Here is a 20,988-nt window from a genome sequence, read left to right on the forward strand (position 1 = left end):
CCTCTGCATCTCTGAGGGAACAGGGATGCCCGGGGAAGGCAAGAAATGGTCAAGTCAGAGAGCACCCTCCCAGGAGGACTGTGAGGTCCCCTGACTTCCATGGTGGGAGAGTCCCCAGCCTTGGCTGCAGGCTGCCTCATTCTCCCTGCCCGCCCCTTGGCTGAGCCAAGAGTGTGGATGCTTTGATGCAGCCTGTCTCCCTACAAGAGACAGCTTGAGAGGCTCAGCCAGGAGCGGGCAGGCACGCTGCATCCCTGCGCCTGTATCTGTGGTCGGGCCCCCCACCCTGCTCTCCTAGGGACAGACTCTGGGGTTTCCTCATGCCTGTCTGGCCAGGCTTCCCTGCTCCTCACTGGCCCTTGGCCGTGGTCATGCTTTCTTCTTGGGCCAGAGTTCCAGGCTCTCATTGCCCTGTCTCCCTAGAACCCTTTCCTCCTCAGGTCCCCCAGCAGCAGAGGGGGAAACTGCCCTAAATCAACTTCGGCCCCTGTGATGTAATTCCTGGGGATGTAATTTCTGAAGCAGTCCTGGCCATGTGACCCAGCCTCTGCTGTCTCCAGATGCCCCTGGAAAGACAGGAAGACAGCGTTTCTGTAGTCCATCACCCCAGTGAGAGTATGGTAGTGAGTTTTTTTGCATTCATTCCCTCTCACTCCCAGCGTGGGGCTTGCTGTCTCATTCCTCAAGTGGGCTTGAGGGATCAGGGGGCACGGCCATAGCACATGGCCGGCCCTGAAACTCTGGCCTCTCTTTCCCCAGGCTGGGGCTTGCCACACCCTGCCCTAAGTACCCAGAAGCTCCCCACCACCATCCCTATTCTCCCTAAGGCAGGGCCTGAGTCAGCCAGGTCCAGGGCTCCCCCCTGCCCCCCAGCCCTGAGGTTCTGGGTTAGGCCTTTTGCAGGTGCTTCAGGAATCCCACAGCAGGCTCTGCTATCTGAGACCAGACAGGTGAACTCTGGCTGCACAGAGCTCCTGTGCCTCCTCCCCTGACTGGCCCCATCCCCAATCCTGGAGGGCAGGACTAGACTAGAGAGGTGACACACCTAAGACAGACAGCCCTGCCAGCCCTTGAGTTATGAAAGCCTTAGAGATTACTTCCCCTCCATGGCTCAGTTTTCTCTTCTCTCAGATGGGGATAATAATTCAGGCCCTTGTGACGTTTGAAGGGAAGATTTTAGGGCTCAGATAGGTTGAGTGCTGTGAAAAGATAACTCAGCATCAGGGATTTTTGTCATCATTCATGTGAAGGATTTGATAGCAAATGGCCCAAGGCTGAGCTTCACCTGTGACCAGGCTGCTTGGCCTCCTGCTGTAGGACAAGCCCAGATTTGCTTGGGCTGCCTGGTGGCCCATGGTTCCAGCAGGGTTCTGAGAAGGTAGGGAGGGGATGCTGGGTAAGGACCCAGGGCCTCAGAGCTGCCTGTAGTTTTCCTCTGAAGCTGGTTGACTGGGATTTTTTTTTTAATGTTTCTATTTATTTTTGAGAGAGAGAAACTGAGCATGAACAGGGGAGGGGCAGAGAGAGAGGGAGACACAGAAGCTGAAGCAGGCTCCAGGCTCCAAGCTGTCAGCACAGAGTCCAACACAGGGCTCAGACTCACAAACCGAGAGATCATGACCTGAATTGAAGTTAGACACTCAACCAACTGAGCCACCCAGGTGCCCCTGGCAGGGATGGCCTTTAAACCCCAGTATCAGAGCCAGCTTGTGTCTAGAGGTTGGAGCACAGCCTTCAAGTCTAACGGACCTGGACTTGAGTCCCACTTTGTCTATATTCACTATTCCACCATGACCAAGTTCAACCTCTCAGAACCTCAGTGCCCTCATCTTTAAAATGGTAATCACAATGCTAAACACCTAGGTCTCTTGTTAGAACTAGGTTAGGGGTGCCTGGGTGGCTCAGTGGGTTAAGTGTCTGACTTGGGCTCGGGTCATAGTCTCACAGTTGGTGAGTTCAAGCCCCGTATCAGGCTCTGTGTTAACAGCTCAGAGCCTGGAGCCTACTTCGAACTCTCTCTCAAAATAATAAACTTTAAAAGAAAAAAAAATTTTTTAAAGAATTAGGTTAAATAACTGTGTAAGTGAAGGGCCCAGTGGTTGGGGTTACTTTTTACCTTTTTCACTCTGAAGTACGACTCCCAGGCCAGGTTCAGATGCTCTTGGTTTGCAGAGGGAAGTAGTGGCCCAGAGCCAAGCCCCAGAGATTCTTTGAAGCCGAGCTTCTCGGTCATTACTGAGCCCATCAGGTGAGTCTGGCCAAGGCAGAGATGTGTAGGGCCTGGGCCCCAAGTGCCCTGTGCCTGGGACAAGGGTATCCACAGCACAAGGCCAGGCTGACCTTAGCCAAGAGCAGGGAATGCCTTCTCAGTAGGCAGGAGTCCGAGTTGAGGGTGAGAACAGTTTCCCAGCTGGTGGCTTTAGCTAAAGAGGCAGGCTAGTGATCTGAGGCCGCTGGGAGGGCAGCAGGGAAGGCCCGGTTCTGGGGAGGTGCTGCTTGGCTTTCCACCCTGGGCTCTGTTATGGTCAGGCTGGTCCAGCCTCTGCTTCCTGACTTTAAGGAGGAAAGGTGTCCTGAGCAGTTGGAAAGTGAAACCCAGTACCTGGCCCTCTGTAGGTTCCCTGATGCTGGATGAGGCTGGCAAACACCCATATCAGCAGGGTTTCTGGTTCCTAGGGTCCGATTCCTCAGGGTCCAGGACACCCACCTGCTCTAGGCTTCTCCCTCCTGAGCTGTTGCACGTGGCTTAGAGAATGCAGGCAGCCTGAAGGGATGGGAAGGCCCAGAAGTCTTGTGCTGGGTGTGCAGAGACCCAGAGTTCTTTTACCCACACACACAGCCCCTCTGCACAGTCAGTGCCTACACTACCAGCTCCAGCAGGTGGTGAATGTGGCTCCATGTGGCAGAAAAGTCCAGCAGGAACGTCTTGTTGGCTGTTTGACCTCCTCCTGCTGCTGTGATTTTATTGTGAGTTCCCTTCATCGTCCCTCCCAGTACTACCTGCGGTCTGCATTTCCTGGCGGGAAAGGAGTGGAAGGCGAGGGAGAAGGGGGTTCTGGAGGCTCGCTGTGTGGGGAGGTGGCAGGGCAAGGCCAGCATGGGCCTCACTGGGGTTCAGGCGCTTGCCCACCCATGGCATTCCTGGGCTGACACAGCCTCCAGCCCACACCACGCACCCTCAGCCCTGGTTCAGAGACCTTTGGAAAGGTGAAGGCAGGTTCCCCTGCCTGTGGCTCAGGACTTTTGGAAAATCTTGGGCTTCGCTGTGGTCTCCTGAAGCTCCTCCTGATGAGGAAGTGGAAGGGACACCTTCTGTCGGCCTGTTGTAGACTCGGGTCAGAACAACAGTTAAGCACTGTTGGCTTAATGTCACTCCAGAATCAATGGTCTGGAAGACTCACCATGTCTGGAGGGTGCAGCAGGGTCCAGCCTTCCCCTTGCCCAGTATGCCAGCACCCACCCCTCCTGCCCAGAGAGGGGAGCTTCTGAAATGGTGCCCCTCCCACTCACTGCCTATCACATGGTGTCCACTTTGAGAAGAAGTACAGGCTCCTGACCTAGCCCCGAGGGCCTAGCTGTGCTTGGGGAACCTGAATGTGGGAAGAGGAAAGGCCCAGCCCCCTGCCTAGGAACAGGGCTGGCAAGGGAGCCCCCCAGGGTGCGATGTGCCTTCTCATCAAGCCAGTGTTTATCTTTGAGCCTGGCCATGGCCTTGTGGGGACAAACAACCCCCACCGCAGCCAAGAGGCCCATTGGTGTTTCTGGACATCCCACCTCGGGGAGGGTGAGGAGCAGGAAGGCAGGCCTGGGTTCTGCCATAGGACCATGGCCACGTCTGCTACCCCAGAAGATCCCCACCTGGCTGGGCTCCAAGTGAGCCCAGTGAAGCTTGTCAACCAGGTGCTGGGTGGGGTCTGGAAGGATTTGTGCCCCTCCCCTACAGAAGGGAAGGACCAGCCTGGAGCCTTGGAGGCAGCTGCCCCAGGTCCAGGAGGGATGTGGTGATATGTGGGCTCCGTTTTCAGCCTGGAGAGACACCTCATTCCCAGTCTGGTTGGACAGGTTGAGGCTGACACACCTGGGAGGGCCCGGGGCCTGCCAGGAGTGGGGGTGGGCTGAGCTGGGGCTGGAATGTGCGCCACCCTCGCAGGGTGTGTCAGCCTCAGGGTGGGTGGACAGAGCTGCCTCAGAGGTGACCCCACCCCCGGCTCCTCCCTGCGGGCCCCCCAGGGTCTCCTGGAAGAGGGCTCCTGGGACCTGGAGGCTCTAGCACCTCTAGCTGATTCCCTGCTTCCCAGCTGGAAAGCCTGTTACAGAATCCCAGGAATGTGCCTTGAGCTCAGAAAGAAAATTCCCAAAATAACTTCTATAAATACTTGAGGGTAGGGACTGGGAGGGAGCTCTCCGCCTGGCCGGCAGCTGGCCTAGCACTAGGGGCTGCTCCCCAGGGCAGGCCTCCCCTGGAAGAAGAAAAAGACACGCACACAGCCTGGACCTTCCTGCTGCCCCTCCCCTCTGGAGGACAGTGCCAGGCACCGAATTAATGGGGTGAGATGCAGTAGCAATTCTGAAAAAGGAAGTTGGGGGATACTTCTTTCCCTTCTTCCCCATCCCAGGCTGCAGCCAGTGTGCCCTTCCCCCCGTCCCCAACAAGAGAACCTAGTCTTCCAACAGGGAGGAACTCCTCAAAGAGCCCCTTGGGTTGGCTGCCCTTGTGGCTGTAAGCAGGGTGGTGAGCGTGCACACTGCCTCTGGCGTACCTGAGCTCCGAGCCTGGGACCCTCCACTTCTGAGCCATCCTGTGAGGAATATAGCAAAGCAGGCAGGAGCCAAGGACCTGTCCCTCCCAGCCCAGGAAGGGGCAGGACAGGGATCCCACACCAGAGCCCGCGGTAACGGAGCATAGTCTCAAGGTGATGGTGTGCCCAGGAGGTGCTGACCTCGGGGAAGGCTTCGTCGGGGAGCAGGCTCCTGGGGAGTTGAGATGAGGCCAGATGCCTCCCCATCTCTGAGATCCAGGAAGGGAGGGAAGAAAGAATAGATGGAGCTGGGAATTTCTGGGAACCTCCCCCATAGCCCTGTCCTCCCTGAGCGGCTGGAAGCCCGGGCCCCTCTCAGAGACACGTTGCTTGCTAACCACTGTGGGTGGTGGCATGGCTATGACATCTCCCAGGTGAGGGTCAGAGGCTGAGTCACCAACAGGTCTGGTTTCTCTTGGCACAGGTGCCCCCTGGCCAGAGTCGGGGAAGAGTCACCAGGGACATTTGGATGGAACTGTGTTCCCACCATCTCCAGGGAGACCTCTTCTCTGGTCAGCTGGAGTGGGGGTGCCAGGAGGGTGATGGCTGGCCCTTGGCACAGCGCCAGGCTGGGGGCAGAGCAGGTGAGACCTCACGTCTCCCCGAGGCAGGCTCTGCCCAGTTGTCAGGCAGCAAACAGCTCTGAGTTGCTACCAAACATGAACAGGCTGGTGTCTCAGGCAGGTGGCAACAGATCCTGTTACAGGCCCTGGGCCGTGGGGCCCCAGCCTGACCCCAGCCCGGTGTCTCCTTTCAGGCTCTGAGGTCAGCACCCCAGGGTGTGGGGGACGTGATCCAACCCCACCCCAGCCCCAGTCTTCGCCAACAGAGATCCTTGCCCTCCAAAGGAATCATCTACTACTGCTCCCCACTCGGGCAGGACCCTCTGCGCATCCTGGGGACCCTTCGCTGTCTTTCCGCCATGCGCCCTGACCACATGATTTCAGACTCATCGCTGCAGAACCTGCACGGTCACCCACTGCGAAGCACTGCTCTGTTCCCTGGGTGCAGATGAGGAAACCACAGCTCAGAGAAAATGGGCCAATTGCCCATGGTCACTGCACTTGTCAGTGGCAGAGCTGGGATTCCAGCCCAACAAGGTCTTGTGGCCGAGGAGCCCTGGCTTTTTCCTCTACACGCAGACGAGCCTTCTGCAAACTTCCTAACTGAGATAAAACCAGCAGAGAGAGAGAGACACACAGCCTGTTCAGCCTGCGGGCACATCTGGCCCCTTCCCAAACACCCACGCACTTCTTGAGATCAGGGGTTTTCAAACTCTGTTTTAGCAGTGGAGCCCTCTTTTCAAACAGAATCTCACATGGAAGCTCGGTGTAGACAACTTAGGGGGTAAGATCGATGCAGCCCCACTCTCTCTGCGAGGCGCTGGTGGCCCTCCCCATCTGTCCTCTCTTGCTCCTCCAGGGGGGGCACTCGCAGGGCTCAAACCTTCCGTTTTTGGTGCTTAATTCTAGTGTCTGGCGGCCTGTCGTCTCGCCTCCCTTCCCTCCTCCCTGTGGGCCCTGTTCCATCCTGAGCTCAGGGTCCAGCTCCCAGGCCATGCAGGCGGCACGGCTTGGCCTGGAGCCCTGCTGGCCAGACTGGGCACTGCCCTCTGGTCCCAGGCAGCCCTGAGTCAGCATGGCTCCCATGTGGCTCCGCCCCACGGCGGCTCCCCAGTCCTCCACCCCATCCATGTGGTTCTCTGCCACAGCTTCGCGCCGGGTTGAAGAGGCACTGTGAATACAGCTCCCCGTTGCTTTCCTGGCCCCTGGCCACAGGACCACCACCAGCCAGTCCCCCTGGAGAGGAAGAGGCTTTTCCTAGAGCTTCCTGAGCACCATCTTTCACTCTTGCCTAATTGGTCACATTCCAAGCTCTCAGAGGACTTTATGAAGTCAGGCGTGTGCATCTTCCCCAGTGGGTCTCCATAGCAACAGGGCCTAACTCTGGGGAGCGTGGTGAAGAGGAAAATGTTCCAGCTAAAAATGTACATGGCCATCCGTGGGCAGGCACCCAAGAGGGGGCTCCAGGCACAGAGAAGGCAGCTCCCCTCCCCAACCGCAGCCTGTCCAGGAAGTCAGGGTTAGGCTTTACCTCAAATCTCTGAATGGGAGGGGGGCCCCCTGTGCTGCCATCCCGTGCCACCTCTGAGGGCTGGAACACAGATCAGTGGGATGACACAAAGCAGCCTTCCTGGGACTGCAGGTTGCAGGGGATCCTGGCCACCCCCCTACTCACCACGCTATCCCCCCACCTCCCTGCACCCTCCCCAGTCTGAGTGGAAGAGGACACAGAAGGGACACGGTGCCAGTTTCACTTCCCAAACTTTGATGATGATTCCTGTCATTTTCTCTCTGCCACGGGGGTTGTTGAAGACAAACAGCAGCACCAAGTTTCCTAGCCACCCCTGACCCATGTCCCCAGAGCCTCTCCTTCTACCCAGCATCCACCCTCCTGTGACCCTCACCTGCCAGGCCATCTGGGGACCCAGATGTCCCCAGGAAGACCACTGCTGATGCAGGCAGAGAACCTGCCCCCACCTACACACAAGCTTAAAGCTGTGAAGTCTGAAACCCCGTGGCCCACATTCCTCCATCTTACAGCATCCCTGGGGGAAGGGTTCCACCATGTACAGCAGCAAGGCCTCAAGATAACAGACGCATTTGAGAGCTCATACATGCCAGACATTGTCCAGGTGCTTGATGTATACTGACTCCTGTAAACTTGACAAACCTAGAGGTAGGTATTGTGGTCTTTCCCATTTGCAGATGAGGAAGCTGAGGGCCAGAGAGAGGTAACTTGCCAGGATCCCCACTGTAACAGGGAGATGGAAAGCCAGGTCTGCTGACTTGAAAGCCCATCCTTGGGGCCAGGAGGATGGCGCGCCACAGCGGGTGATCTGGGAAGCAGGGCTGGCGTGGGGACAGACAGGATTTGCATGGGTTACAAGAACGGTCATTTGATGGTTCCCAAGCCTGAGACTCAGAGCCCTGCCCTGATGGCCAGGATGCCCTTCGCTAACTCACCCTGTGTTTGCTCCCCAGGGTCTGATGCTGAGCCGGCTGGGCCACAAGAGTCTGGCCCAGAAGGTGCTGCGGGACGCCGTGGAGAGGCAGAGCACCTGCCACGAGGCATGGCAGGGCCTGGGCGAAGTGCTGCAGGCCCAGGGCCAGAGCGAGGCCGCTGTGGACTGCTTCCTCACCGCCCTCGAGCTGGAGGCCAGCAGCCCAGTGCTGCCCTTCTCCATCATCCCCAGAGAGCTGTGACGTTGCCCGGCAGCAGCAGGGTGGGAGGCGGCTGCCCTGATGGGAGGGGGGCAGGCCGAGGCAGGCACGCAGCGGGGAGCAAAGGGAGGGGAGGCGTGGGGCCTCAGGGAAATACATCTCTAGGGAACGCTTCTGCACGCTGCAGCCTAGTTCTCCTCGCCTCCCCCACTCCAGCCCTGCCTTCTCTCCAGGGCCAGCTGGGTCTGGGAGCTGCTCTCTGGAGCGGGGTAGACCAGATTGCATCAAAAGCAAATCCTTTGCTCCTTGGGATCCAGACAGACATTGGGGTGTTTATGAGCAAGGAAGTAGCTGGGAAGCCACATCAGCATGGGGGCATCTCCCCAGAGTGTCTGTGCATCATCTAAATGGGTCTCCTAGGTACTTCCCCCTACTGTCTAGAAGCCCCCATACTATACCTGCAACCCCGACCCTAGATTTCCCAGTGACTGTGCACAGGTGTTCGCCTCAAACTTCAGCTCCCCGTTCTCCAACACCAAAGATGAACCCCACAAACTGCCCTCTGACTAGGCCAAGAAGGTTTTCCCCTTTTGGTAACTCAGTGCCTCAAGAGACAGCTTGCTTGAACCCTAAGTGACTTAGAATCAGGGTGACCAGACTTGCTTCCCGAGAGCACGGGCTGGGGAGCCCCACAGCTGAATTTCACCTCCGCCTGTGCCTCTGTGCCTGGGGAGCTCCCGGGGCCTGGTCTCAGCCCCAGTCTCAGGACAGGGTTTTAGATAACTCTCAGGTCTTGCCCAGAGCAGTCAGGGCTTGAAGATTCTGCTGGGAAAGAGGATAGGCTCTGTGGGGCCTTCTCCCAGCTTTGAATAATTGCAGGATGCCCAGCTTTGCCCCTCTTTGCCTTATGAGGCCAGTTGGGCCCCACAGCTCTTCCCCTCTGCTGCCAAGTGCCTTTTGGGCCTCTGGTGCCTGGCCTGGGGCACGAAGCACCGACCCTAATTCAGCTTCCATTTCTGCCACACTCTGGAAATATTCCCCAACTCAAATGGCCTCCCTAGGCTCTACGCCATAAACCCTAGGGTACAAACATGGCAGCTGGACCGAGTTCTTCCTCATTCCTTGCATCAACATACTCCTCAAGCCTTCCCTTTCTGGGCCGTGGGTACAACGCCGAACGGTCTGAGACAACGGTATGACGACGGGCAGTCTCTAGGACTGACCCCAGCACGTCTCACCACCCACAGTCCATTTCCACTTCAGGCTCTTATAGGTGACCCACTCCCACCCCCCACCAGCCTGGCCATTTGGCTACCCCTGCCTGGGGCCTAGTGGGGGCTGTGGAGACCAGTGGAGGGGACAAAGCAGATCCCTGTCAGCAGGGGACCTGGGGCTGCTCAGGGTGGGGGTGGGACATCTTCTCTGTTGGTTCCCCTAGCCCTGTGGTGTGATGCTCTTGGAATTCTCCCCCAAGAAGTCAGCCCCTCGGGCCTATTGGGGAATTCCTTTTTTTCTCTGCACTTTGGGTTTTAGTTTTAAACCTCCATCTGGTACATCTCTCTCATCTTGAAGAGTGTGTGGACGGACTGGGCGAGGGCTGCCTTGGTTTGCCATTGCCCAGTCTGCTCCTCAGAGGGAGACTCTTCCTCCTCACCTCACTGGCTCAGCACTGCACACCCCCAGGTGCCTCCCAGACAGGGCCTGCCCCTCCTGGCCTTCCGGCTCCATGGGGGGCACTGCAGAGGACACCAGATCCTTCACCGCTTGGTTGAAGGATCTCTGTCTCGATGTGTGTGTGTATAAATATAATATATATGTGTGTATGATAGAGATCTATTTTTATCTGAAATTCTATTAGAAAAAAAAGTAAACAGAAAAAGCAAATGCTATTGATTTGCCTCGGGGTGCCTAAAGATTGTTAGTTACTGGTAACAGGAAAGGCACCAGATGCATTTCGGCTTGCAGCGTTCCTCTGGAGGAAGCCTCAGAGGGCTGGGCCAAGCTGCTGGCAGTTTGAAATAAAGGTCTTAAATAAAGAGACCCTTGAAAGGGACACAGTGTGTTCATTTCATCCAACAGGCATCCAGGGCAGGCCACATAGTGGGAGGGGTGTGAGGGAGGGAGGGCCACAGGAAGAGACTTTGGTTTGAGCAGGTGAGAGCAGAGAGGGTTAGGGAGGTGCTGAAACCTAGAGGTGGGTGGAAGGAGGCAGGGGGGGGTCAAGGTGGCCTGCCACCGGTCACTTAGGTCCGCCTGAGCCCCCTAACTCTAGCGCCCAGCTGGGAAATGCCAGGACTGGACTTGTCATCCAAATGAGAGCATGCCCTGCGGGCACTGCCAGTGGAGTGTCTCCAGCACCCAGGGGGAGGAGCACTAAGAGAGGCCCATGTGGTGAGGGTCCTGGCTGCATGCATCCTGACCCGCCACCTGCGCTATGAAGTCCATACCAGTGCTCTCCTAAGCCATGCTACACCCATTCCAGTAGGCTACATACGTTATCGACATGCATTGAAATTTGGAGGATGACGTAAGTTTGTACAGAAGCTTTATTTTGTGTGCCCCAAGGGTTCATCTGGTGCACCCCTAGGGCTGCAGCCACCCATTCTTAAGAGAGCTGCCCTAGAGGCTTCCCCTAGAACTTGGCCTAAACAGGAACTTCCCACTCCCATGGCCTCACAGGGAGGCCCAACCTCAGTCCTATTCTTGGGATGTGGTTTTGCTGTTCCAGAGAGCTGGTGGGTGCCCAGCTTTCCTTTCACTATGATACTTTAGGAAACAGTCTTCAGTGACATAACAATTAGGATTGGATTATTTATCTCCTACCCTCACCCCCAGCTCAGGGACCCTGGTGAGCATTAAAAGGTTGCCTGAGGCCATAGGTAGTGTCACATTGTCTAATAGCCCCTGAGAAGATCTAGAAAGCTCATCCTACCAGGAAGAGAATGGAGGGAGTGGAGGTCTTCCTATTCCTGACACAAGCTGACTTTAGTTGGTCAGATGTTGTAAAGTCAGGCAATAGTGGAGACCCAGGCATTTCCTGAGCCCCGGGTCCCATCGGCAGACCCCTGTTCACAAACAAACCCTATGTCCAATCCATGGTGCCAGAAGAAGGGCTGGAGTCTGGGGACAAGACTCAGGGTTGCACGGTCACCCCCATTGGCCTCCAGCACCCCGACCACACTCTAGGACACAGCCCTTCAGTATTAATAGTGTTTATCTACAGGCATAAATATGAATGGAATTTCAGCCACCAACACCCAGACTCCTTTCTGATACCAAAGTGCTCATTGTTGCATTTGCTCCCCCACCAAGCGCTCAGATGTCATCACCATGCAAATATTTCTCCGCCTTGGGAAGCTTCCAACTAAACAAACCTCCCCCAGCCCATGCTGCCAGCTCTTGATGGCAACCCATAATCAGGGAACCTCACACATAAGCGACCTGTGGTGCCAACCCCCATGATACTGATCTGAAGGATCGTGGAGGCTGGGAAGGCCGTGATGGGGAAAGTCCTGCTGCCTGCCCCCTGCCAGAAATTTCTTGGAATTTTTATCAGGCTCTTCCAGGTGCAAAGGACAGAGACTCGTTGGAGGAGGCTCCAGGAATGACTCCCACACAGATACCCTAGGACAGTGACTATGGTGCATGGACCTGGGGCCAAAGAAGCTACAGCCTGGCTTCAGTGATGGAGTCAGCACCCTGCCTGCGTTCAAAAGCACTCTATACTACTAACTGGCTGCTCTCTTAGGATCAAATTGGCAGCATCTATCCTAATGTTCTCCCTGCACTACACAGGGAGTGTGTGGTATACACATATAAGATATACGTGTAGAAGGCACTTTGTCACATTGCTCCTTTGGTAGTCAACTACCTTGGAAAGCAGGTCTTGTCCCCATGAAAGGTAGAGAGGTTACGGTGCCTGAGAACCTAGGTCCTGGCCTACAGAGCCAACATTCTTTCCACCGCCTTCTGAAGACACTGTGCGGCACCCACTCCCTGGACCTTGAGGCAGACACACAGAAGTACCCAGCACCGTGGCAGCAGGATAGCCCCGCTGGGATCCATGGAAATGTGCATCACCGGGAGTCCTCTACTCCAGCGTCACGGGAGATAACACACAGGTCCAGGGGTGCCTTAGGTGCCGAGAAGCTGGCAGCTGCACCCCACTGGATGGAGGCTTGGGTCCCGGCTTCAGTGAGGAGGAATGAATGATGCTCAGTGCCAGAGAGGACACTCCATAAGTGAAGGCCACTCAAGAAGCTGGAAGGCCCCCAACTAGCAAGGAGATTTAGAAGATGCCAGGCAGCCCAGAAACATAACAAACTCACCTCAGGAGCTGTGTGTTGGGCCATGTGACCCCACTGCCCTGCCTGCCAGCTGGCTGGACCATCGGTAGGTTCCACAACCAAAGCTCCTCCTCTGTGGACTGACCCACAGCCTGTGACATGGCTGAGCCCCCCCATGCAGGGGGTCCCCAGACTGGTGGTGACTGTCGTGCTCTCCTGATCTCACTCACTCCCACTCTCATTCTCTTCCTCCCTTAATTGTCCCTTTGGAATTTGGCAAGAAGTCGGTCACTGTGGACCTCTTCTAAAAATATGCCTTGTTATTTATTTTCTTCTGACCCATCTGAGCATAGATTATATAAATCATGCCCCTTTACTCCTAAATACTGCAGTGTGTTTGCAAAGAACAAGGGTCATTGTCTGACCTAACCACGGATACAGTTAACAAATGAGGGGATTTGACTCCGACACACTATTTTATCTCTTCTCCCATCCATATGCCAGTTCGTCGCTCATGATGCTCTTTGCAGCAGTATTACCCTCCAGCCCAAGACCACATACTCCACTTGGTTGTCACATCTCTTTAGGTTCCTTTTGCCTCTCTTTGTCTTTCATAAGACAGACATTGGTAAAGACTTGCAGAAGCTCTGGCCTCTGCAACAGGAGTGCGGGAGCGAGGAAGAGGGCAGCAGCTGGTGGTGATAGCAGAAGCCGAAAAGCAGCAGAAGATGTGGTGCAGAGAGAAGGGAGGGTAGCTGGAGGGCAGGAACAGAAAGTTAGGAGCAAAAACGAAGAGCAGGTGAATCTCCATAAAGAGAGAGGTTTCAAATTATATGCCAACAAACTGGAAAACCTAGAAGAAATGGAGAAATTCCTAAACACACACGCGCTACCAAAATTCACACAAGAAGAGATAGAAAATCTGAAGAGACCCATAACCTAGTGAAGAAAGAAGAAACTGAATCAGTTATCAAAAATCTCCCAACAAATAAGAGCCACCTGGGCCAGATGGCTTCCCTGGGGAATTCTACCAGACATTTAAAGCAGAGTTAATACCCATTCTTCTCAACCTATTCCAAAAAATAGAAATGGAAGGAAAACTTCCAGACTCATTCTACAAAGCCAGCATCACTTTGATTCCCAAACTGGAAAAAGACCCAGCAAAGAAAGAGAAATACTGGCCAATATCCTTGATGAATAAGGATGCAAAAATCCTCAACAAGATACTTGCAAATAGAATTCAACAGCATATAAAAAGAATTATCCACCATGATCAAGTGGGATTCATTCCTGGGTTATAGGGCTGGTTCAATATTTGCAAATCCATCAATGTGATACATTACTTTAACAAAAGAAAAGATAAAAACCATATGATCCTGTCGATAGATGCAGAAGAAGCATTTGACAAGATACAGCATCCTTTCTTAATAAAGACCCTTGAGAAAGTTGGGATAGAAGGAACTTTCTTAAACATCATAAAAGCCATTTATGAGAAGCCCACAGCTAATATCATCCTTAATGGGGAAAAACTGAGAGCTTTCCCCGAGATCAGGAACACGACAGGGGTGTCCACTCTCACCACTGCTGTTTAACATAGTGCTGGAAGTCCTAGCATCAGCAATCACACAACAAAAGGAAATAAAAGGCATTTGAATTGGCAAAGATGAAGTCAAGCTTCTACTTTTCACAGATGACATGATACTCTACATGGAAAACCCGACAGACTCCACCAGAAGCCTACTAGAACTGACCCATGAATTCAGCAAAGTCGCAGGGTACAAAATCAATGTACAGAAATCGGTTGCATTTTTATACACCAATAATGAAGCAACAGAAAATTAAGAAACTGATCTCATGCACAATTGCACGAAAAACCATAAAATACCTAGGAATAAACCTAACCAAAGATACAAAAGATCTGTATGATGGAAACTATAGAAAGCTTATGAAAGAAATTGAAGAAGATACAAAGAAATGGAAAAACATTCCATGCTCATGGATAAGAATAAACATTGTAGAATGTCATTATTACCCAAAGCAATCTACACATTCAATGCAATTCCAGTCAAAACTGCACCAGCATTCTTCTCTCAAAGCTAGAAAAAGCTATCCTCAAATTTGTATGGAACCACAAAAGACCCTGAATAGCCAAAGTAATATTGAAGAAGAAAACCAAATGGGAAGCATCACAATCCCAGACTTTAATCTCTACTACAAAGCCGTCATCATCAAGACAGTATGGTATTGGCACAAAAACAGACACATAGACCAATGAAATAGAATAGAGAACCCAGAATTGGACCCGCAAATGTGTGGCCAATTAATCTTTGACAGAGCAGGAAAGAGTATCCAATGGAAAAAAGACAGCCTCTTTAACAGATGATGCTGGGAGAACTGGACAGCAACATGCAGAAGAATGAAACTAGACCCCTCTCTTACACCATACACAAAAACAAACTCAAAATGGATGAAGGACCTGAATGCGAGACAGGAAACTATCAAAACCCTGGAGAATAACGCAGGAAACAACCACCTTGACCTCAACCACTGCAATTTCTTACTTGACACATCCCCAAAGGCAAGGGAATCAGGAGCAAAAATGAACTATTGGGACTTCATCAAGATAAAAACCTTCTGCAATGCAACGCAAACAATCAATAAAACTAATAGGCAACTGATGGACTGGGAAAAGATAGTTGCAAATGACATTATCAGATAAAGAGCTAGTATCCAAAATCTATAAGGAACTCACCAAACTCCATACCCAAAAAACAAATAATCCAGTGAAGAAATGGGCAGAAGACATGAACAGACACTTCTCCAAAGATGACATCCAGATGGCCAACAGACACATGCAATGATGCTGAGTGTCACTCATCATCAGGGAAATACAAATAAAAACTACACTGAGATACCACCTCACACCAGTCAGAGTGGTGTGCCCTTGGCGAAAACCAAAGGTCTCTGAGGAGCCCAGCTGAGGGTCAGGCTGATGAGAGGTGCCTAAGTTCAATGCTCCTATGGTTCATTCTCCCCAGAACAACTCTACCTGGTGACATTCCAGGTCCTAGGTTCACCCAGACAAACCAGCCCTATGCTGTTCTCTTCCCTTAGGCCTCAGCCAGATGCTAACATGCTAACAATCTCTTCATAGCTGAAAAGTGACTTCCTAGCACAAGGACCCTGTCTTCTTCTTTAACCTCTAGGGTTGGGAAAACTGTGTGCCCCACAGGGAATTATTGGTGACTGATGCCTTTACACCATCTTGATGGTCGTCCTCATCCTTGGCTGCACATCATAATTACCTAAGATGGGGGAAGTATTTTTTTTTAAATACTGGGCCTGAGTCCTACCCCCAGAGAGTTTAATGTGATCTGTCAGGGAGCTGCCCCACATCAAAAATTTTATAGGTTCCCCAGGATATTCTAAAATGCAGCTCAGGGGGCACTTGGGTGGCTCAGTGGGTTAAGCATCCAACTTTGGCTCAGGTCATGATCTCACAGTTTGTGAGTTCAAGCCCCATGTGGGACTCTGCACTGACAGCTCAGAGCCTGGAGCCTGCTTCAAATTCTGTGTCTCCCTCTCTCTGCCCCTCCCCAACTTGCTCTCTCTCTCTCTCTCTCTCTCTCTCTCTCAAAAATAAATAAATGTTTTTAAAAATCTCTTTGAAAAAAATAAATAAAATAAAATACAGCTTAGAACCACTGATTCTGAACTTATAGATTATGAACTATGTTTTCAAGATAATAGGGCTTTCAAAGTAATCCCAGGCATGGGGACCTGAGTCCAGGCCACTCTGTGCTGCACTGACATCAGTGGCATCAAGCAGGTGAGAGGTGACACTGGAGACAGGTCCTGGCACCCAAGAGACATGTGGCCCTTGGCTCCAGGTCTGGAAGGTGTCTCCTGTAGATCCAGAAGGCAGTGGGGGCTGGGGTGGGGGTGAGAAAGAAAGGAAAGAGAAGAGGGAGGTGGAGGAGGACAAGCTGTCCCAATCAGTGTGGTGACTTGTGACATGCATGCTCTGACTTAATGGAGAGAGAATGTCACATGGAAACAGAAGATATTTGCAGCCAAGAAGGGCCAGGCCCTCTGGTTGAAGCCAAATTCAGAGAGCAGTTGAGGGTGGATGGGTGGGAGGGGAGAGGAACAGAGGATGGTCAGTCCAGCTAGGACAGGGACCTCGAGAAGCAGTGTCACAGCAGTCGTTGGGGGAGGGAGGAGGGACTTGAGATACACAGCACAGCCTCTTTCATCTGCCACGCTCTGTGGATTTTCTAAACCCTTCTGGACACGTCCCTTGATGCACACAACATCCTGGCCGCTAGGTGGTAAAATCCCAACCTCAGAGCTCAAGCTCAAAGTCAACCCAGTCTCTTCATCTTGGAAAGAAAAGAAGGAGGCTCTGCTCTTCAATTATTGTCTCAGTCTCAGGCTTGTGTCAGGAAAAAGCCCCTCAGAATTTCTCTGGTGTCTTTGGGCAAGCTTCTCCCTACTTGTATTAACACTATAAAAAAAATACTGGAATATGCCAAAGAGAAGCAGTAAAACACTGCTCTTTTCACCACCTCATTCCTGCCAGCCCCTCTTCTAATATCCTAGGTCAGAGTCACTGTCACATCTTCCAGAACCACAAAGGAGGGTGAGGGCTGCTTTACAGGCAGAAGACAAGTTTGGCTCCAGAAAGACAGACAGAGGCACAGGAGCCAAAGGCAAAGCTTAGTGAATGGAAACAAAATGCAAGGGTGTTCAGATGGTCCTGCAGAATGTTCTCCAGTGGTTCCACCTCTACGTGAAGCCTCTGTAAGCTTCTCCAACCCCCCTCCTGCAGGCCGGTGAAGACATCCTCCCCTTCTTATTCTGAAAGGGTCTCTTCATTCTCTTCTAGAATCCAAGGAGCTGTCCTCCATCCCAACTACACACACACACACACACACACACACACACACACACACACACAGCTACATCTGCCCAAGGGGCTAGCTGAAGGGCCTAGGAGGGGACCCCTGATCCACACTGGCCACCTGAAGTCTCATGGGAACCTGATGCTGGAACCAAGAGGGGCTGCTTACATTCTTTTAGGGTGTTGGCTCAGAAAATGACACGAGGAGAGCCTGAGGTAGCCACACTAGACCCTACACACGTGAAGAGGCAGTGAAGGTTGGCCTCCTGAGGGAAGAGAGGCAGGCCTGAGAGAGAAGCAGAGGAGAGACAAAGGGAGAGGCAGTTCCTGCCGACCCCTGGTTCATGTGCTTGTCAGAGAGATGCCCCTAGGTACATACAATCTCCCTCTCCCCTTGCCGGTAGGAGAGGTTCCTTTCGCTTTCCACCCCTGAGCCCTCACACAGACCTGACCACCTCTTGCCTCTCTTGCTTTCTAGAACCAACAGCTTCCCTGAGCACCAAAGGCAACCTGAGTCACTGCTTCCTAGAGAAAACCCCCTCTGCCAGAACTGCCAGCCCTTACTTTCTGACCCCACGGGGGACTCTGACCCACTTGGAGAATAAAATTTGGAACTACCCGCCCTGAGGCTGTCTTCTGATCAAAGTGGGACAGGAGCCACTGCCCCTGAGACACGTCTGATTTTCCAAGTGGCTGTTTTCTGTTCTGAAAGGACGCATCACAGGGAGTTTCTTATACAAATGAGAAACTTGAATAAATTTAGTGAGATGATGACCTTTCCTTTCTTGCCTCCAACACCCCTTTGTTAGGGGTGGGGGCGTATAAGACTAGAGAAGAGACGTGGGGGAGGGCGGGTTTTGCCTTAGAAACTACAACAAAATGTAAGCATTGATATTCACTTTTTAAGTTCTTTTATTATTATTATTTTAAAAAAAGAGAGAGATCCCTTCCATTGGCTAATGCCTCTGGAATCTGTCCCTCCCTTGTGAGATACCTGCTGTCACCGTGCGTCTAGCGGGAGCTCCCTGAGCAGGTCTTCTGCGCCTGCGCAGCTGCGTGTGGCCCCTGCCTTCTGATGGAGCCTCCCCCAACGCTCTCCTGCCCTCACAGCACCCTCTGCTCTAGTTGGGCCAGGCCCCCGCTGTTCCCCTCCAGCAAATACATATTCCTGCCCTTCCCCAAACAAGGTCCTTGCCCTGCCCTCCCCCCTTTCTTCCCTCTTCTTTCTGTCTGTCTCGGCCTCCAGGTCCCCCGTGTGCAGGCCAAGCTGCCCTGCTGCATGTGGCCACCATTCACTGCTTAAGGTCATATCCCTTATCCCTGCTCTGCCTGCCTGTGGCCTTCATACACCTGGTGCAGTGACTTGACAGCTTCCCGAGAGTAGGGCCTGTCTTCCCAGTGGAAGTGGCACGCTGTGAGGGCAGCCCCTGAGCTTCACAGACTAGGTGACCAGAGGAGCCACTTGGCATAGCCTTGCAAACCCTTCCTAGAGCCAGGGGCTGCTCCAAACTCCCTCTCTGGCCTTGTCTCCTCTATAACCCTCCCCAAACTCAGTCACATACATGCCTTATCCGTCTTTCTGTTTGGCCCCTACTCCTCAACTCCAGCACACACCTGGTGCAGAGCAGATATTCAAATGTTTTTGTTGACTCGAAAACACAAAGACTCATTCAGTTGAATCAATATTGTTCTTTTCAGAGGGTTGAGAGAGAAAGAACCACCTGCTGGGATCCTGTCATGCTCAGCTTGGCCTTGGTTGAATGCCGACCCCCAAGGAAGCCTCCATGAGCCTGTGAAGTATTACAGCCCTAACCCAGCTGGGACACGCGGAGCACAGCCTGGACATCTCAGGGCCTGTCCGAGCTGCCGCAGGAGCAGCCCAGGGGTAGGCTCTCGGAATACACTGTTTGACAATGAGCAGAGCGAGCACACAGTTTATTATTCAAACCAGGACACTTGGGAGAGTGAACTGGAAACTGCGCTGGGACTACTCCAGATAAGCGGGCAGGACGGTCACCAGGGCAATCGATTATGTTCTGTAGTCAAACCCTCCTACAGCAGACAAAACAGAGTTTTCTGAACATAAGAACTTGCTAAACTCCAAGTAGCTTAGGGCCACGGAGGCTTTATTTTAAAAGCCGATTGTGTTGTTGAAGAAAAGGCTATGTTCTCGGCCCATTTTGGCTACCGTCGGGGACTGCTTGGGGTATTGTGCTGAAGATGTGTACGCTCCAGGGCCTGGGGTTTTCTAGAAACAGAAAAGACAAGCCTGATGAGAGAGTGACCCCGAAACCCTGGAGCCACCAGACCCTGACTGGCAGATCTCTACTGGGGAAAATGAGGGCCACACAGGACGGCACAGAGGCCTGGGGCACCCTTGAGCATTTCCCTGGCACCTGGTCCTATGAGCAGCCGCCCCCAGCGCTGCAGAGGTGCAGAGAGAAGGGTGGACAAGCAAGTGCTGGCCTAAACCTGCGGGGCCAGCGGACTCACTTCCCACCTGCACCTCAAGGCACGTTTTCTATCTACCCAGACTGCTGCTATCCCTGGGAAAGCCACTGTCCTCCCCTCTAATGACCTCACTCCAGTGGTAAGGAGTTGGAGAAAATGGATTCTGAACCTGGGCAATTGACCTGAAAAGCCCAAATTCATGTTTCTGTACCAGGGTCTTTGGACACCAGGGTCTGTGGACCCCACGGTCCAAAGTATTGTCAAGGGATCTATGAGTTCTAATTTTTAAAAGTCACATTTTTAGTTGGATGAAGTTCTTGGAAAGATTGTTTTGCTGATTATTTAAATGAAGCTTCTCCTCCATAGAGATCAAATGCAACTGAATGTCATGTTCACAGACTTTGGTTTCTTAGGACAGTGTTTCCCATGCTGGGGTGCATGTACCTATTCTTGGAGCCCAAAGGAATTTTATCTTGGGTCTGTTGGAGAAGCAGCAGTGTCTCTGTGTATGGCTAAGGGAAGGGTCTTAAGGCTTGAGTTCGAGTCCCAGTCCCACCGCCAATGGGTCGGTGTGCCCCTGGAGCAGGTGCTTCCAGAAGCTCGCCCATCAGATGACGTAATGAGGCTTGCTGTCCTGGACAGCACCACACTAGCCCAGAGCAAGAGCTCTGCACCTTAGCTGCCACCATTATTATTATTCTCTCTTATCAGGTGCTTGTCATTCCCATCCTTCTTTGCAGTTTGGTATCTCTTCAAGAGACAGGGAGGGTGGAAACAGGATTACCCTGAAAGTGGGACAGACTGGTCAGCCCAGAGTGGATGAAGTCAGCTGCATGCAGAAGCTGCTGTAAATGACAGGATGTTTCCCCTGCCAAGAGCGGAGGAGCAGCCTGAAAATCTAATCAAGTCCTGGCCAGATGTCAAAGGAAGCTGAAGCCTTTATTAGTGCTTTAATGAGGAAGCAGCATGCATGTGGAGTCCTGGAGAGCCAAGCCACAGAACAAGAGGTTTGTGAGCCTGTCTCACAAGGCTACCCCTCAGAAGGCTACTGGTTGTGGTTCTCAGACCTTGAGCCCTTCTGGCTCCATCCCCCAGTCCTGATTTCACTGTCACCAAGCAGACTTCTGACTGTCCTTGGCTGAAATGAAGTTTCCTATGTGGGGATACCCCCCCTAGAGAAGCAGCCCCAGACCCCAGCCCCCTTGCTGGACACTTGTAAATTCATACTACATCTTCTGGGGGCACCTGAGTGGCTCCGTCGGTTACATGTGCAACTTCAACTCAGGTCATGATCTCATGGTTCTTGAGTTCGAGCTCCGCATGGA

General features: G+C 52.9%; 2 protein-coding genes across 2 annotated transcripts in view; one reads left to right on the top strand and one right to left on the bottom strand.

Annotated features, from left to right (window-relative positions):
* Positions 1 to 10,076, top strand: part of TTC7A (tetratricopeptide repeat domain 7A) — a 116,046-nt gene extending 105,970 nt beyond the window's left edge. Inside the window, exon 20 of the mRNA XM_029938506.1 lies at positions 7,844 to 10,076. Within this exon, the coding sequence (XP_029794366.1) occupies positions 7,844 to 8,065 (222 nt within the window). The 3' untranslated portion in view covers positions 8,066 to 10,076. The remainder of the gene's footprint in view (positions 1 to 7,843) is intronic.
* A 9,054-nt stretch (positions 10,077 to 19,130) lies between these two features.
* The window catches only part of STPG4 (sperm-tail PG-rich repeat containing 4), a 42,017-nt gene continuing 40,159 nt past the window's right edge, over positions 19,131 to 20,988 (bottom strand). Inside the window, exon 8 of the mRNA XM_029937310.1 lies at positions 19,131 to 19,460. Coding sequence (XP_029793170.1) covers positions 19,344 to 19,460 — 117 coding nt within the window. The 3' untranslated portion in view covers positions 19,131 to 19,343. The remainder of the gene's footprint in view (positions 19,461 to 20,988) is intronic.

The sequence above is a fragment of the Suricata suricatta genome, chromosome 4 (assembly GCF_006229205.1).
Source record: "Suricata suricatta isolate VVHF042 chromosome 4, meerkat_22Aug2017_6uvM2_HiC, whole genome shotgun sequence".
NCBI lineage: Eukaryota > Metazoa > Chordata > Mammalia > Carnivora > Herpestidae > Suricata > Suricata suricatta.